The sequence below is a fragment of the Scophthalmus maximus genome, chromosome 8 (genome assembly GCF_022379125.1).
Source record: "Scophthalmus maximus strain ysfricsl-2021 chromosome 8, ASM2237912v1, whole genome shotgun sequence".
NCBI lineage: Eukaryota > Metazoa > Chordata > Actinopteri > Pleuronectiformes > Scophthalmidae > Scophthalmus > Scophthalmus maximus.
Genome location: NC_061522.1, coordinates 5,010,606 through 5,027,122, shown reverse-complemented (window position 1 = coordinate 5,027,122; position 16,517 = coordinate 5,010,606). Strand labels below are relative to the sequence as shown.

At 45.0% G+C, this 16,517-nt stretch overlaps 1 protein-coding gene and 1 long non-coding RNA gene across 2 annotated transcripts; one reads left to right on the top strand and one right to left on the bottom strand.

Moving 5' to 3' along the window:
• Positions 1-163: 163 nt before the first annotated feature.
• Positions 164-16,166, bottom strand: LOC118311933. The gene is made up of 3 exons (XR_004794104.2): positions 16,015-16,166; positions 15,024-15,116; positions 164-364 (listed from the first exon to the last, which is right to left on the bottom strand). It is a non-coding gene; the product is annotated as an uncharacterized LOC118311933 (long non-coding RNA).
• Positions 4,836-11,597, top strand: LOC118311931 (fascin-like). Its single transcript, XM_035636092.2, has 5 exons — positions 4,836-5,849; positions 8,887-9,043; positions 9,192-9,313; positions 9,429-9,599; positions 10,288-11,597. Exons 1-5 carry the CDS (start codon positions 5,021-5,023, stop codon positions 10,491-10,493), a joined length of 1,485 nt encoding a protein of 494 aa, XP_035491985.1. The 5' UTR covers positions 4,836-5,020; the 3' UTR covers positions 10,494-11,597.
• Positions 16,167-16,517: the final 351 nt, after the last annotated feature.

The following is a 16,517-nucleotide window of genomic DNA, read 5'->3' as shown; positions in this document are numbered from 1 at the left end:
AATAAGCTCGCGAAACACGCCAAGCGACATCGAACTCGCATCTAATTATTTCTACTGCGAGATGTTTCAACGTGCCACGGTATTTTAGACGAACACGTGCGAAAGCTCGAGCAAAGCATTTGTACATTTTCAAGGATATATCAACACGGTTTTTTAACGTAAGAGTTTTATTTTGAAAATTCAAGACAATTGCACAATCGCAGCTTTGTTAAGCTTGACAGATTTTATAACTGAAACGTCAGCCCAGAGGGGCTGACTGTTAATACTTTTTCTACCTCTCCTTCGTTATGACTCATTACCTCACGTCGCCCATTGGTGGAAAGCTGCAGAATGGGCGGGGCTTCAACTATTTTCCTCAAATGCCCTGAGAGGAGGAGACGAGGAAACGGGGAAAGGTAAAGGAGACACCTGAGATTCATCCAGTGGTCCCTGTTCAGTGCTCGTTCCTTTATGACCCCAGGACTCGTTTTAGAACATTAAACATACGAATGTGATTGCATACAAAAACAATATATAATAGTATATAATTACAGTACATGCATATGGTATATAGTATAGTATATATACAGTACATATAATACATTGTTTTGTATATATAAATAATGTCTTTACCAAATTTACCATTTTTTTTTCTTTTTGATGTATGTTTTACTTCTTTTGCATAAATAAGAGTACATCTAGATATTTTCGGAAACATATATCAAATTAAGCATCTGATTTGTATATTGAAGCAGTATCGTAGTAGATCATAAAGTTCCAAAAACTTTAGTATGCAACCAAACTTGTAGCAGCATCCTGTCAGTCCAAATATTTGCCATGACTTTCCTCTCTCTTGTTCTTCTCACTGGACGTCCCCATGTGTCTCATGTCCTCGTTGTCCACTACTTCTACTACCCCTAGTATTCAGCTCTCATTAATTTCTGCCTAATCTTCCTTTTGTCCTAGTTCACTTTTTCTTCTTATATTTTCTTTTCTCTGCGCATGTCATGGCTTAATGGACGCTGGCATCCGCATTCAAGGTGGTTAAAGTAGGAGATGATGCACCTGAACTGTCTTTAGCGGTAGAGATATTAGCATGAGTGAGGTCTGCACTGCATGTAAGAATGACTAGTTTTCTGCCCACCACACTCGTTTTTTGCATTGTTCCTCTTCCTTGCAAACTCTGGAGAGAAGACCGTGACCTCTTGTGGCTGTATCATATTCTCATTCATGCTGTTTATACAGGTGCTGGACCCCCTCCTCAGCCACCACGCAGCCAGGCGGACCAGCATACTTTGGCTCAGGGCAAATAAACCCCTTGCAGATGAGATGAACTGGCCAAATAAATGGTTGCTGTGAGCTCAGACACAAAACTCAGCCTTATACCCTTTGACTGTGAGTTAACAGACGAGCTGACAGCAGGCGAGAGGCTAATTCAAAACACAGGTTGTTTGACTGGCCGGTTTGACAGCAGAAACTTTACTAGTCTTGGTCTTCAGGACAAAACCCATCACCTGCCCCGACCGTCTCCACAGAGATGACGGGTATAACACACTGAACAAACATGGCAAAATGAACTCATCTAGAGCAGCAACAGTTAATCGATTAGTAATTGACTACTAAATGAATCGCCTACTATTTTTGACAAATCGATTAATCAGTTCCAAGTATTTTGCATGAGGAAAAAAAAGTCTAAATTCTCTGATTTCAGCTTCTTAAATGTGACTATTCTCTGGTTTCTTTGCTCCTCTGTGACAGTAAACTAAATAGCTTTGGTGTGTGGACAAAACAAATCATCATCTTGGGGTTTGGGGAAGCACGATTGTCATTTTATGGACCAATCAACTAGTCGATTAATCGAGAAAAATGATCGACAGATTTATCAATAGTTGCAGCCCTATAATTATCACTCACGCCGTAGTTGTTGACTGTCTCACAGTGTAAAATTCCCCAAGTGTTTTTATACAGGTGCAAACACCAGAGAGAAGTGCCATTATCAGTGGTGTGTGTGAGTGAACTAAATAAATCATGACTGTAAAATTATACAGGAAATGTCCTGCTGATGGTGCTCAGTGTGACAAGCCGGGGAGGAAAAACAACTTGAGATAGAACAAATGCCAGGAGTGAGTCAACGAATGAAGAGGGTTCTATAAATTTACTTTCTACATATGTTCTAGTTGATTATGTTTAGAAAGTGGCTGTTTTCAGTTGTTGCTGTTTCGCTCATGAAACATCTGGATGTGTGCTTGCTGTTGTTCTCTGAACGTCCACATGGGGGCGGTAAGGTGTGAGCAGAGTTGTATCCAGCAGCAAGCAGTCAAGGATGTAATATATAAGGCCATGCTTTTCCTAAATGACCAGTGTTAACCTGACCTGTCCTATCAGAGGCCAAGTCCCAGTCCTGGTCCACAGCCTTGACATTGGAATTAAGTTTCCACACTCACTGTTTTGTTTTTTTACACTTCTGCACTTTTCACAATCTCTTTATTTTTTTAATTTCCTATGCCTCCATCCATAAGATATTTTTAAGATCATATTTTGTCTAAACATTAACCTCTTAAGAGAAAAAGTACAGCTTCACATTTCAAACAACTTTTGAATTCAGGACATGAAGCCAGAGACCCTGCATGTACTGCTCACAGACACCTTCATTAGTGACCTGTTTCCTTGCAGAGCCACTGGCTAATCTATACACTTGCATTTGACTTTACGTGACATTTGCAGAACGCAAGAGAAAAATGTATCAAAAATTGAGAACGAAAAAAAGTCCATCTACTTATGGACACGGCATTTGGCCTGATGGGTTTCACACAATGCAGATACCAGTGGAGAGCATGTGAGCAATAAATTATCCTATCGATAAAATGTTTTTAAAAAAAATTTAAAAACAAAGGAAAAATATCAATCTGAGACAAAAGCAAAGAGTCACAATTATTTTGTCTAGAATTTTTTTTAATTTAGTAAGCTCTTACCAGGCAGCCTGCCTTAATAATCTGTCAGTCAATCAATCAAATAAATGTAATTTGCATAGCCTATATTTAAAAAAAAATCTAACTTTGCTTCATAGGGTTTAAAAATTTGTTAACAAGCTAATGCAAATCATCCAGCTGTGATCTTGTGAACTTTCTGGTCTTTCCTGCTTTAGTGCATATATTTTCTGCTAACGGAGAAGAGCGGGAAGACAATGAGTCAGTGTGTTTCTTCAAATTACATATTCAAGCGTCCTGTTTTTTTTCTTGTTTTTCAGTTCTACAATAAGAAATCTGGAGAATCTAGTGAGGACTCAACAGTCGGATTGAAACAGAAAAGCTTGTTGGATAAAACACTCTTGAACACTCTAATAGAAATTCACATAATTCATGCTGGACAGACAGAGCTGCAGGAGAAGAGGCAAACAAAGCAGATTTATGGAATATGGACATGAATGGATTAAACTGGCTTATCATGGGGCTTCGCATGTTATCGTATTAGTGAGACAAAGACAAGCACACGCCCGTCCGCCGTCTCTCCAGTATAAATAAAGGTGGACGTGCAGCAGACAGGATTCATGTCAGAGCCCAGGGGAGGAGGACGGAAAAGGCGGACATGGGCCGAACCATGGAAACGGGCGGAATCACACACGGAGGAAGAGACCAAGGTCAGGAAACAACTGACAGCTGAAAAGTGAAATCCACACTTTGAATTTGCTCTGCACAAAATTGATTCCCACGTCCATGTTCCAAAACACATTTCTTTTCACGAGCTCATCACTCGTCACGTGTATATCAGTGTCGAGGTCGTGAAGAGGGAAAAGAGGAGTGGGGTTGAAAACATTATAACAGACTTGACCTCTCACCCTATACAGTGCGGATGACAAGATGTCACCAGGGGCAACTAAAGACGGAGAGACGAGGGGAGAGACGAGGGGCTCGCTGTCTGCAGCAGGGAGGAGCTGAGGCCGTTTGTTTTATCTCCTCCGATCTGATTCATCCTGCTCAGTGCAGGTCACTGAGGTCAGTCAGGTTGTTACACGGGCAAACGGTTTCTTTATGGACCAAGGACTTTCACCAAATGGTTTCGTACAAAACTCGAAGCTCGGGTTTCTCCTGCAGCAAGATCCCCGTTCGCCTATAACTAATACTGAACCGTGAAAACAGACTACAAGTACTCAAAAGCACAAATACACATATACAGTAGATTCTTGCAGTTTCTCACAGTTTTTCCCCCCATATTGATCGTGTGTTCTCTGCTTCAAAGCCAAACGAGCACAAACACACGCAGGGCCCTGAAGGACAAGCAGAGGTCTGTGAGTCGGTGAATGGCTCCATCCATGTGGAAGTGAGGGTGAGCACAATTAGGAGGGGGGGGGGATTGGTGTGAGGAAATTAGTTATTAATTATGGTTTGGATCATGGCTTGTGTGGTGGAATGTGATGGGGTTGCAGGGGAGTGTGGGGGGGGGGGGGGGGGGTGGTTTGCCTCAAAAATTGCAGCAGTGAATCTGGGGCGTGTACTGACGTTTGGGAAGAAGGAAAAGAAAAACTCCTGCAGCTCCAGAGAGGCAGTGTGTGTGTGTGTGTGTGTGTGTGTGTGTGTGTGTCTGTGTCTGTGTGTGTGTGTGTGAGAGAGAGAGAGAGAGGGAGAGAGAGAGAGAGAGAGAGAGGGAGAGAGAGAGAGAGAGAGAGAGAGAGAGAGAGAGAGGGGAGAGAGAGAGAGAGAGAGAGAGAGAGAGAGAGAGAGAGAGAGGGGGAGGGAGGGAGGGAGGGAGAGAGAGAGAGAGAGAGAGAGAGAGAGAGAGAGAGAGAGGGAGAGAGAGAGAGAGAGAGAGAGAGAGAGAGAGAGAGAGAGAGAGAGTGTGTTTCAGTCAGGGGACACTCATCATCAGTCAGCACGGCCCTCTCTCTCTCTCTCTCTCTCTCTCTCTCTCTCTCTCCCCCTCTGTCCCTCCCTCCCACGGACACCCCCACATTCACTCTCTTCCCTTGTTGCGATCTGTCCATCTCCAGCAGCGCATCTATTTCTCTCTTCCCCCCCCCTCCTCCTCCTCATCTTGACACACGGTCATGTCCGCACACGGCGCCGACGGGGACGTGCTGCTGCGCATCCCCCTGGGGCTCATCAACGGCGGCGGCAAGTATCTGACGGCGGAGACGTTCGGCTTCAAGATCAACGCGTCGGCCGGCAGCCTGAAGAAGAAGCAGACGTGGACCCTGGAGCAGACGGGCGAGGACGGCAGCGCCGTGTTCCTGCTCTCCCACCTGGGCCGCTACCTCGCCGCGGACAAGGACGGCAACGTCCGCGCGGACAGCGAGACGCGCGGCCGCGACTGCCGCTTCGCCGTCACCGCGCACGAGGACGGCCGCTGGTCGCTGCGGTCGGAGCCGCACGGCCGGTTCCTCGGCGGCACCGAGGACCGCATCACGTGCTTCGCGCAGACGGCCTCGCCGGCGGAGCGCTGGAGCGTGCACCTGGCCGTGCACCCGCAGGTCAACCTGTACAGCTTCGCGCGCAAGCGCTTCGCGCACCTGAGCGCGCGCGGGCACGAGGTGTCCACCAGCCGCGACGTGCCGTGGGGGGTCGACTCGCTGGTGACGCTGGTCTACCGCGATCGGCGCTACCACCTGGAGACGTCCGACAACCGCTTCCTGCGCAGCGACGGCAGCCTGGCCGCCGCCACGGACGAGGACACCGGCTACGTGCTGGAGTTCCGCTCCGGGAAGGTGGCGTTCCGCGACTGCGGCGGCCGCTACCTGGCGCCCTCGGGCCCCACCGGCACCATGAAGTCCGGCAGGGGCGCGCGCGTCGGGAAGGACGAACTGTTCGGCCTGGAGCGCAGCCACGCGCAGGTCGTGCTGACTGCGGGCAACGAGAGGAACGTGTCCACGAGGCAAGGTGAGGCTCTGCAGAGGCACGGCCAGAGCAGTGTGTGTGTGTGTGTGTGTGCGCGCGCGGGGGGGGAGAAAAATCATATTTCACCATGGTGATGAAGTCACTGCATAACTGGGAACAAACCACAGGCAGCTTTTGCATGGTCTTGGTGTGTGTGTGTGTGTGTGTGCGTGTGCGTGCGTGCGTGCGTGTGTGTGCGTGCGTGCGTGTGTGTGGGGGGGGGGAGAAAAATCATATTTCACCATGGTGATGAAGTCACTGCAATACTGGGAACAAACCACAGGCAGCTGTTGCATGGTCTTGGTGTGTGTGTGTGTGTGTGTGTGTCAGAGAGGCTTCTTCATTTTCGTCACACCATGTGTTTTTCATTATCATGCTCTCACTCTCTCCCCTCTCCCTCCCTCCCTCCGTTTGGCCCATGCTCAAGCCTTCCTTGCCTAACCTTTTTTTTTTTTTTTAATTTTTCTTCCTTTTTTTCTCCCCCGGCCTGCAGTAATTCTACCCCTCCATTGTGGCTGCTGGTTTCAGGGTCGGCCTCGGTCTACACTACAGTTATCCATCGTTCTTTCCCCTCTTGGAATAGACCTGGAATAGACAGAGAAACGAGGAGGGGTTTGCTTTAGGGAGAGAGAGGAACGGGACACACAATGGAGGCGAGAGCAGAGAGAGAGCATGCAGGCTACAAAAGAGGGCGGTGTGAATCGGACGGTCCTGCGTGACTGTGGATCTTCATGCCACATGCAAACTCTTTTGCGTTTCACACTCATTCTGTGCTGCCACAGCACACGGGACTGGTCACTGACAGTAGTTTAGTGTGTGGGTGGGTGTGTGTGTGGGTGTGTGCATTCCAGGAGAGATTGACCATGGAAGAAGGAAGATAATCTTTGTTTGAACGAGGGCAGTGACATGTGACCTGGTCTTTTACTGAAGTTATGTGAGGGGTAACACATGCATTATAGTGGCATGGATAGAGTGTGGGACCTTTACCTGTGCTTTGCACCCTTCATAGTCCAATAAATCAGATGGGGACGGTTGGCTCAGTATTGGCATGCACAGGCATTCTGATGGCAAAATGAGGTTTTGGTGTCGATCCTTGTCTTACTGATGCTTCCCGCACACCAGAAGGCTTTGAGAAGACTCTGAAAAGACTTTTAAAAGACTGAAGTCTGACACGTGTCGATAGTTTTTAGTCGCAGTCTAGGATTTTGCAAAGACTGGGGATCCTGCAGGGTCACTATTTACGAGGCCGCATCTAGATTCCATCCTAGATTGTTTCCCCATCATGCTCCCATCGAGGAATTGTTGAACAACGGAGAAGAAGCAGTAGCTTTTAGCCACAGGTTGCTCTTCAGTGTGTGCAATGGTTTGTACAGAAAATATATCAGGCAACAAGAAAAAGAGGAAGACGCCGCAGAATGTGGAGACGACGGGAATACGCTACACGCTGCCACATCGCATTGAGACGCAGATGAAGCCTCGAACGCCGCGGTTTCGGAACTGACTGGTTGCGCTGTCCCCCGGTCATTCAACCAGGTAGTTTCCAAACCGCAGCGTTCGTCGTTCGAGGCTTCATCGGAGTCTCCATGCGATGTGGCAGCATGTGTTCCCCTACACGCTTTTCTGCTTCCTGTTTGGTTCTGGAAAGAGCTCGCCTATTGGTTGCCGACAACGTCCACGTCACTATCTGTGTGAGCGACGACTAAAAAACTCAGCATAATATTAAAACACGGTTGATTTTATCGACTTAAAAAACAGGCTCGGATCACCGCCTGACACCGATCGATGGATACTGACGGGGGCGCCGCCCCTCGACTCCAGCAAAAGTCTGGTGAAATCGCTTGAAAGTCGTTTGGTGCGAGGCCGGCACTATCATTTATATAGCAACTCAGCACTTAAAATACGCGTTAGCATATTTCATAGATATAATAACAGAAAATAGCTAATGCAAGATACAATGGATGCAATCTTAAGGAATACACTAATTGAAAGCCATTTTATAAAAATAACAATAATTCAGATGAATGAGGATGATTACCCAGCTCTTTGGAGGATTTCAGTGTCTTTCAGCTCTTTGTTTTGGTTTTCCAGTCCCAGATTCATTAACTACGACTTGAATGTTACAGTGCCTGAAGTCAGCACTTTACTTTGCAGAGTGTAGTCATTCTTGGCAATAACCAAGAACATCAGGGATTGACGTTACGATCCCTCAACAGAGGATTTCAGTGTCTTTCAGCGTATTGTTTTGGTTTTACTGTTTTCACTGCTCACCACTGTCATCAGATTACTTTCCTGCATCAGCAGCTGTCAGCAAGAAAATGCTCCATAAACCCACTTTGCTGAAGCAACTGCCTGGCGAGGAGAGTGAACATTAGACGGAGACTCCTCAGGGGGACAGAATGAACGCTAATGTTGCTTCCACGTGTAAATAGGCGAGTATTTGCCGACACTATATTCAGAAATATCATCTTTATATCACATTATATTACAACGACATTGGATAACTGAGACCTAGTTGCTAATTGCTAAGGCTTATCAATTCACTGTTTTAAGTGTTTGGTTAGAAAAAAAGAACTATCCTGTAATTTGTTATTTATGTTCCACATTTGTACAAAGCTAAAAACTACAAAGGAATTTACAGTTTGTCGAAACGCAAGTCTCCACTGTAGAGCTTTGGAGATTCACCGTAGAGGAAGCAGAAATATGAATTTCTCCACAGTATTAGTACCCAGAATGCAAGTGTCTGATCAGACGACTGCAACACACACGTTTTCTCAGTTGGGAAAACTTGCGCCCTCGTTTTCTTACTCTTCTATCATCACCGTGAACTTGGGGCCTTTCAGGATCAACACTTGCCCGACAACACAGCACATCAGCGAGGCCACACCTTTAACAGCTGGACACCGGGCGTTCGGACGCCCTATCCCTTTAAGAGTCTCTCGGGGCGACTTCATGAATTTACAGGGCCGGAGAATTTCAGACACGGAGGGAAAATCTCCAGGGACAAATGAAAGCTGACAGCAGACTGTCCCACTTTCTCTAGGCATGGACCTGTCGGCCAATCAGGACGAGGAAGGGGACCAGGAAGTCTTCCAGTTGGAGATGAGCCGCGAGGACAGGAAGTGTGCCTTCAGGACGGCTGCTGGGAAATACTGGACGCTGACGGCAACCGGAGGACTGCAGTGCACTGCCTCCACCAAGTAAACACACACACACACACACACACACACACACACACACACACACATTCTAAACTACATCACACACTTTAGTTCACACAATCATCCCTCACACAGTCACATGCTCACTGAGATTGTTAATGTGTGTGTGTGTGTGTGTGTGTTGCAGATCAGCCAACAGCTTCTTTGAACTGGAGTGGCGTGACGGTCGCGTGTGTGTGCGCGCGGCTAACGGCAAGTATGTGATCGCCAAGAAGAACGGGCAGCTGGCTGCAACTGTTGACAACGCAGGTCAGTGACTAATTACCAGGTGTCTTTGTCTTCTATGTCGATGGGCTTTTTGGGGGAAACGAGGGCCCAGATGAAGTTTAACGTCACTCTAATCCAGCGTGTCTGTCTCCCTCAGCTGAGGCTGAACAGTTCCTGATGAAACTGATCAACCGTCCAATCATCGTCCTCCGCGGGGAGCATGGCTTCATCGGGGTTCGCAAAGCCGGAGTGGCGACGCTGGACTCCAACCGAGCGTCCTACGACGTTTTCCAGCTGGAGTTCCACAACGGAGCCTACTCCCTTAAAGGTGAGTTTTTAAAATACTCATAATAATAATGATGAGTTTGCAGAACGGATGTGGCGTCCTGTGCATGTTTCACTACAAGTCAAATAGGCTCCAAAGTAAAACCCAGCGTGAAGAAAGTATGTTTTAGCATCCTGAAGGCTTCTGGCTGTTTTTGATTGCACGACACCGCGTCATCTTTGATACTGACAACTGGGCATCATGCCACGTTCAGGAAAGTTCTTCTAATCCTACGCTTTGGTGGTTTTAAGTGATATCAAATATTTTTTGGGAAGTAAGGAGGCAACCAAAACTTCTTTTCAAAGTGGTGCGGTTACATTCAGCTTCAACATGGCTTCAGCTTTCATTTGGAGTCATGGTTCTGGCCTCCTGGCAAAAGTAAGTTGATCATTCAATCTCCTTTTAGTCCTGATTTTGGTCTCCACCAACTCCTCAGCGAAGTATCAGATTCGAGGTTTCTAAATGCTCCCCACAACTCCACTTCACATATTTAAAAACATCTAATGGGAATAATACCGTTGCGATATGGGTCGACTACCGAAACTACTCACTCGACTACTTCTACTTAATCTGCAACCGTAAATCGATATTATCTATTACATGGGCGGTATGTAAACTAATGCTACGTAGCCACCAGGACCGAAGGAATGAACATGAGTCACTAAGTGTCTGTGTGTGTCTGCTTGTCCAGACTCCCAGGGGAAGTACTGGTGCGTCGGCGACGACACGGCGGTGGCGTGCAGCAGCTCCACACCTGTCCAGTTCCTGTTCGAGTTCTGCGACCTCAACAAGATGGCCATCCGCACGCTGGGCGGGAAGTACCTCAAAGGAGACCACGCCGGGGGGCTGAAGGCCAGCGTCGACTCCCTGGACAGCGCCACCCTCTGGGAGTACTGAGAAAGCGCGGCCAGACTTCCATGATCTGACAACAATGCTTCACGCTATTCATAGATACTGTAGGTAGCTGTTTTTCTGTTTTTAGGTTTTTTTTGCACATATTTTGTATGTATACACTCGCGTGCGTGTAATTGTGAATTTGTCTGGATGAATGCGTGGTTGAAAACCGAAGCTGATAAACTGGAAGTCGTGGCACCAAAGGGTGCTCCATTTAGTTTTTATCTTAATCATGGTCTCTTCTTACTGGGCTTTTTACTGGAGATTTGAATCAAATATTTCTTGCTGTTCTGACGTGTTTGATAAACGAGAATCATGGTGTGGTCGCACATTGGTTGTTTCGATTACAGTCAACTTTACACAAGCTGTACCTGATAATATTTTCACAGCGATTCCTGTTATTGGTCGTGCCTATCTGTGGTAACTACTGGTGAGAACGCTCTAACTCATAACTCACAATATCTAACCTTCTTGTGTTAAACGTGCTGCTGGCTGTATTGCGCTGCTCTCATCTCCTGATGTTCTCTATTAAACTATTAAGCATAACACGCATCAGATAAAGGGATGTCGCCGATAGACATGATTCTGCTGTAAATAATGCCTTCATCGTCACTGAATGCTTTTTCCCGCCTGTGTGCTCTCCGGCTTTGCTTCTTCGGTCTTCAATGTGCAGGCGGACGACATTCGTTTGAACGGCTTCATCCTCAAAAAGGAGTCTTCTTAGTTACGATGCGAACAACATAATGAAATGGAGGTGGTGGATAGGGCCTCGTTACCGCACACTCAAATGCACACGGATGCACACAAAAATGCAGTCGTGGATGCTACAATTCCAAACGTCTGTGACTCCAAATCTGCACAATAGTGTCGTGTCCATTTGAAAGAAGTTAAAAAGCACATTGTCTGTTGTGATCGTCTGCCTTAGATTGGATGCTGCTGCTGCTGCTGCTGCTGGTGTATGAACACAACGATAGAGTCGGTCGTCTCTCTGCCTATTGTTGTGGCTGTGCCTTCCATATAGGATTTCAGTCTTTTCCTTTTGTCATGTTCGTACATTTGAACTGAACTGAGTAAAACCAACCAATAAAGTTTTACCTCTGAACAGTGGACCTTGTCCTTTTAATCTTTCCCTTGTCAGCATTCCTCTGTGCAGGTGTCTGTGATTTTTCTTTGTATTGATAGTATTTGATATATGCATTTTAACACAGCATACAACACCACACACTTAAATAAATGGTTTCCAAGAAAACAGTTTATGTTTTCCTGGGAATTATCAGGAGAAACAGGAGCCACAGTTTCTATAAATTGTTATTTTTCAAAACTGGCTACAAAACAAACACAATTTCGTTGACCTCTGTGTACTGCGGTCGGTCAGACCAATATATTGAAACTAAATTTGGTTCAATAAACCGATAAATATCTTGACAACTTAAAGTTGGATTATCACAAACAATTTCACGGTTCCTTAAAGGACACGGTCAACCGACTTTGCTGATCCCATGAACTGTAATAGCTTTGGTGGTCCCTTAACTTTTCATCTAGCGCCACCATCAGGTCAAACCTTTTATTGGTCCAAGGACACAAACACACACACACACACCTATATATATATATATACACAAATATATCCCATGAAAAAGCCATAATCAATAATTAAATTTATAATTTCTACAAATATTGTCTATGTAGCCAAAAGCCTAACATACAGTAGCTTATTCCCGTGACCTCCACTGTGTCCAAAGACTATAAACAGCGGTATGTCCCTCCCTTTTGACCTAAACAGACAGTGTGTGTAGTTCAGCATGATTTCCCCTTTAGACAAACGCAGCAACCATCTTGTTCTGATGAGGGGGAAAAAAAAATCCATTGTCACTATTTCTGCATGTGGTGCTGTGTGTGGGAGAAGGAAGAGAGCGCCTGAACCAGGTCCCCTCGAGATTCGGCTGAGCCAAAACTGTACAAAGGGAAAAGGAAGGCGAGGGAGAAGGGAGGTAACCTACTCCACTTGTCTCCGTCCTTCAGCAGAGGAAACTCAACACTGCTCCACTTTATACAAATGCTCATGCCACTCTGATCATCACGTGTGCTTAACTTTACATAAGTGTTTCTGATGCAGACAGAGAACATGGAACGGAGCGACAGACATCCCTCGTCCACGCACTGCAGGGAGCTCTGCACGTTGCCATGGTAACGGCGGATGGCAGGAATGGAGCGTGAGGGAGATGGAGATGTAACAGACCCCGCGCGGATCAATAATCTCAATAAACCCTGTCGTACTCAAAGACAAAAATAATCACATCACTCGAGATGCAGTTTCTTTTTTGCACTTCAGACACTTGTCGGAGTAAGTGAAGGAAGGCTCGGTAAATAAAAAGCTCATGATAACACAGACATGTGATACTCCCCAAGAAAAACTGGATATTCGACTGCGCTCAGGCTAATTTAATAATACTTCACCGCCTTCAAACACTTCTTTAGTTATTCTGCTTATGCAAAATCCTCTGCAAGAGGAAACGCATGACACGACTTTGTGTCAAATCTGCCTGCCAGAAAAAAAAGCCAATGTGGCACACAAAGGAGAGAAGCAGGAGGGAGACGAATCAGGAAATGACTAAGGTGGAAGATGAAAAGGGATGTGAGTCAGTGACCGATCTTAAACAGGGAGGGAAGAGCTTATTCAAACTCTGCTCCGAGGGAGAACCTGGTCAGTGTTCAGTGAAAACCGCGTTTGACTCTGCATTTCCCAGATTATGAATCAAATGTTGAGTTGAGAAAAACTCTCCTTCTCAGTAAGATAAATACAGCATTTGACAAAAAGCTAGGGCCAAAGGGCCACAAGGCTGCAGGTGCATGAAGAAACACCTCAGTATAGTATTATATCAGTCTGTAGTAACATTATGGAGCAGCTGACAAGTTGTTGGCTTTTTTCACGGCAGACATTTTGTCATCTCAAATTAGGGAAAAGTCCAAATTGATTTTTATCAAATGACATGTCTTCTGTGTACTTAATTTTATTGGAGTCGCATGATGGAATCTTGTTGTGAACTGCAGCACAGCTTCTTCTACACAAGTATCACGTATTACTAACACCAGCGTGAACGGGCACAACACGCCTCCGCTGTGTGACACTGTTTTATTGAGTCTGATGCCATCTAACGTAGGTAGATGGTTCTGATTTGATTTCACAGTGTACACTATATTTAGTGTGTGTGTGTATAATATATAAACTCTATTTATACAGCAAAATTCATACATGACACAAAGTGCTTCACATGAAAGCAGTTAAAAACATTTATGATCAAATAATCCAAAAGGAAAATATTGATTAAAATGGAATATAAAGAGCAGGTTGAGAAAACTACTTCATAAAATTATAAACTACGGTCTGTGTGGATTCATGTACTGGGAGTCATGATGAACGTTTAAATTGTTCTATATTTGCATAGACGGGTATCTGCCAAAATCTCGTCTCATGCAACTTGTTCCATCCATGCCAACACTCTATAGTCAAAACAGGATATAACAACACAGCTGTCCACTGTCTGTAAAGAAATGTCTTGCCCAGTTGGATGCGTGTGTGTGTGTGTGTGTGTGTGTGTGTGTGTGTGTGTCTGTGTGTGTGATGTTCGGCCATGTATAGTGCACATTTTATAGTTTATAACCACAGACAGAGAAACTGATGCATGACAAGTGGTTGCTTTGGAAAAATGGTGCCAAATTATTGTAAAAATATATATATCGGTGAACAGGTTCACATTATCTACAAGGGTGTTGAATCAGGAAAGGAGGAGGAGGAGGAGGAACTAAGAGGCTTCCTAGGTTAGAACCCGGTTGCAAACAGTGACTCATGGTGAGTTTAATCATCAGGGTTTTGTTTTTTTTCTTTTCTTCTTTATGTAATTTGCCCCAGTCTAATACCCCCCCCCCCCCCTGATATTAAACATGAAACACTGACCTTCTTCAAGGGTAGAGATAAGAGACAGAACAAACTAACGAACGCGCCCAAATGCACGCACACGTTGACAAATTATCACGGTATCTGTTTGCCCACCGATCGCCACGTCCAGCCAGACAGTGTGTGAGCCAGCGAGACACAGACAGGGAGCCAGTTTTGTTCTGTAACTTAAGGAGCCGTGAGGAAAAAAAACGGATGTCAATGGCCTCGTACAAGTCTGACAGACATACTTCCACATCCCACTCGCGCTCAGCCATCTGCTGTGCCATTAATCTGTTTGACTTTGCCACACCACAAAGTTCTTCTCCAGAAACCCCATTGGGTGTGGTCCACCCTGCTGGCAAATTATTATTAGGTTCTTGAGATTATATCCAAAAAGATTAAATCTACTCACGCAGTAACTCAAAAATATCAGATCCAAACTAAAACGGCACCACGCTCCAAACACAATTGCGGTGCTTTTAATAACAGGATGTGTGCAGCACCTGTTTATTTACAATGTGTGTGTGTGTGTGTGTGTGTGTGTTTATAGCGTATCATTGTGGGTGTATTGAAGAGAAGCCTTCCATGACTCATACCTGGTGTCAATATGACTGCACGTGTCCGTATCTCGGCCCTGTCTGCATGAATGACCATCGCTTTATGACTGCCATACTCCAGGCGTTGAGTTCCTGGGAACACAATAACAAAACCACGAGGGGGATAAAACCAATAAAGAGAATGAGACAACAAAATAGAGTAAAACAAAAGGTACGATTTCCCCCTTTTTTCCCCGTTGGCTTGTGATGGAGAGTTTGTCGAGTGACTCGTGTCGCAGGTCTGACAATATAATGTTCACCATGGCTGGATATGACTTGTACAGGTTGGCCACTATAGTTTTATCATTTCAGTGGTGACTGTAATCAAGTAAAATTGTTAGAGAAATCTTACCATTCTTGATTTCATGAACTCATTTTGCAAGGCTGATATCTAAAAAGATAAAGTAGTTCAATAACGGAGAAGCCATTTTGCTTTTCTATTGACAATTGTTACCTCAATAAGTTTGCTTTAACAATACTCCTGTGCTTTTAGTTGAGTACAATCTGATTAGATGTATTCATTATACTAACTGACTGAGTAGATTAGATTATACCTCGGCAAACACAGCTTGGTTTCAAGTGTGAATATCCGCAGCACACTGAGAAACACTGGCATGTGGATCTGGGTCTGTTTGAGTGTTCCCATGATTTTACAAGTATCTGGGAAGAAAATGGCCGAAATGTGCGCCTCCCTCTCTGTTCTATGCGGGAGTGTAGCACCAAATTCTGGGCCATATACATAAGCAGTCTCTGCGGGGCCCCCCGCAGCTATGATGATGATTCATTTACAATACTTTGTGTGTTCTGATAGGAGCTAGCTAGCTAACGCATGCTGTATTCAGGTAGTAAAAGTTACAGTTAGCTAGCTAGCTATAGCAATAGCATCTGTGTCGATCCCAGCTAACTAGCTGCTAGCTAGCTAGCTAACTGTCGTGGTAGTAGTTTGCTAGCAGCTAGCTCACCTTTAATAAACAGTTGTTTTACTTCTTACTTTTCTCTCTTTTCACTTCTGGGATGCAGACTTTACTTTTCTTGAGGGAAGACATTACGAAGTCACAGGTCGTGGATTAGCTGACCCCTTGGGCCCTGCGGATGGTCTGTCCCCTGATTCCGAATCAGAATCACATTCAGAATCAGTTTTATTTGCAGGTACAACAGGTTACATACAAGGAATGTTTTGTTATGAAGGTGCATGTAGCAGTCAACATATATACACAGAATTAGAAAAATAAAATGAAATAAAATGAAATAAAATAAAATAAAATAAAATAAAATAAAATAAAATAAAATAAAATAAAATAAAATAAAATTCACACTATTTACAATAAATTTAAATAAATATCTGGGTCACAGATGGTTAAATGTGAATGTGGTGGATTACGTTAACCCCCCCTGTTACACCCAGGGTTATATGACTTTATGACTGTTGACATACCGGTAAAAAATAAAAAAAAAGGGCAATACATTCATCTATGTGAGCTGCAGATGTTTGTT

Bases quoted from the DNA above. Each gene is read 5' to 3' on its own strand.
- LOC118311931 (XM_035636092.2), top strand. From the start codon at position 5,021: ATGTCCGCACACGGCGCCGACGGGGACGTGCTGCTGCGCATCCCCCTG. The intron at 5,850-8,886 runs GTGAGGCTCTGC...CACTTTCTCTAG, and splicing joins GAACGTGTCCACGAGGCAAG to GCATGGACCTGTCGGCCAAT. The intron at 9,044-9,191 runs GTAAACACACAC...TGTGTGTTGCAG, and splicing joins CAGTGCACTGCCTCCACCAA to ATCAGCCAACAGCTTCTTTG.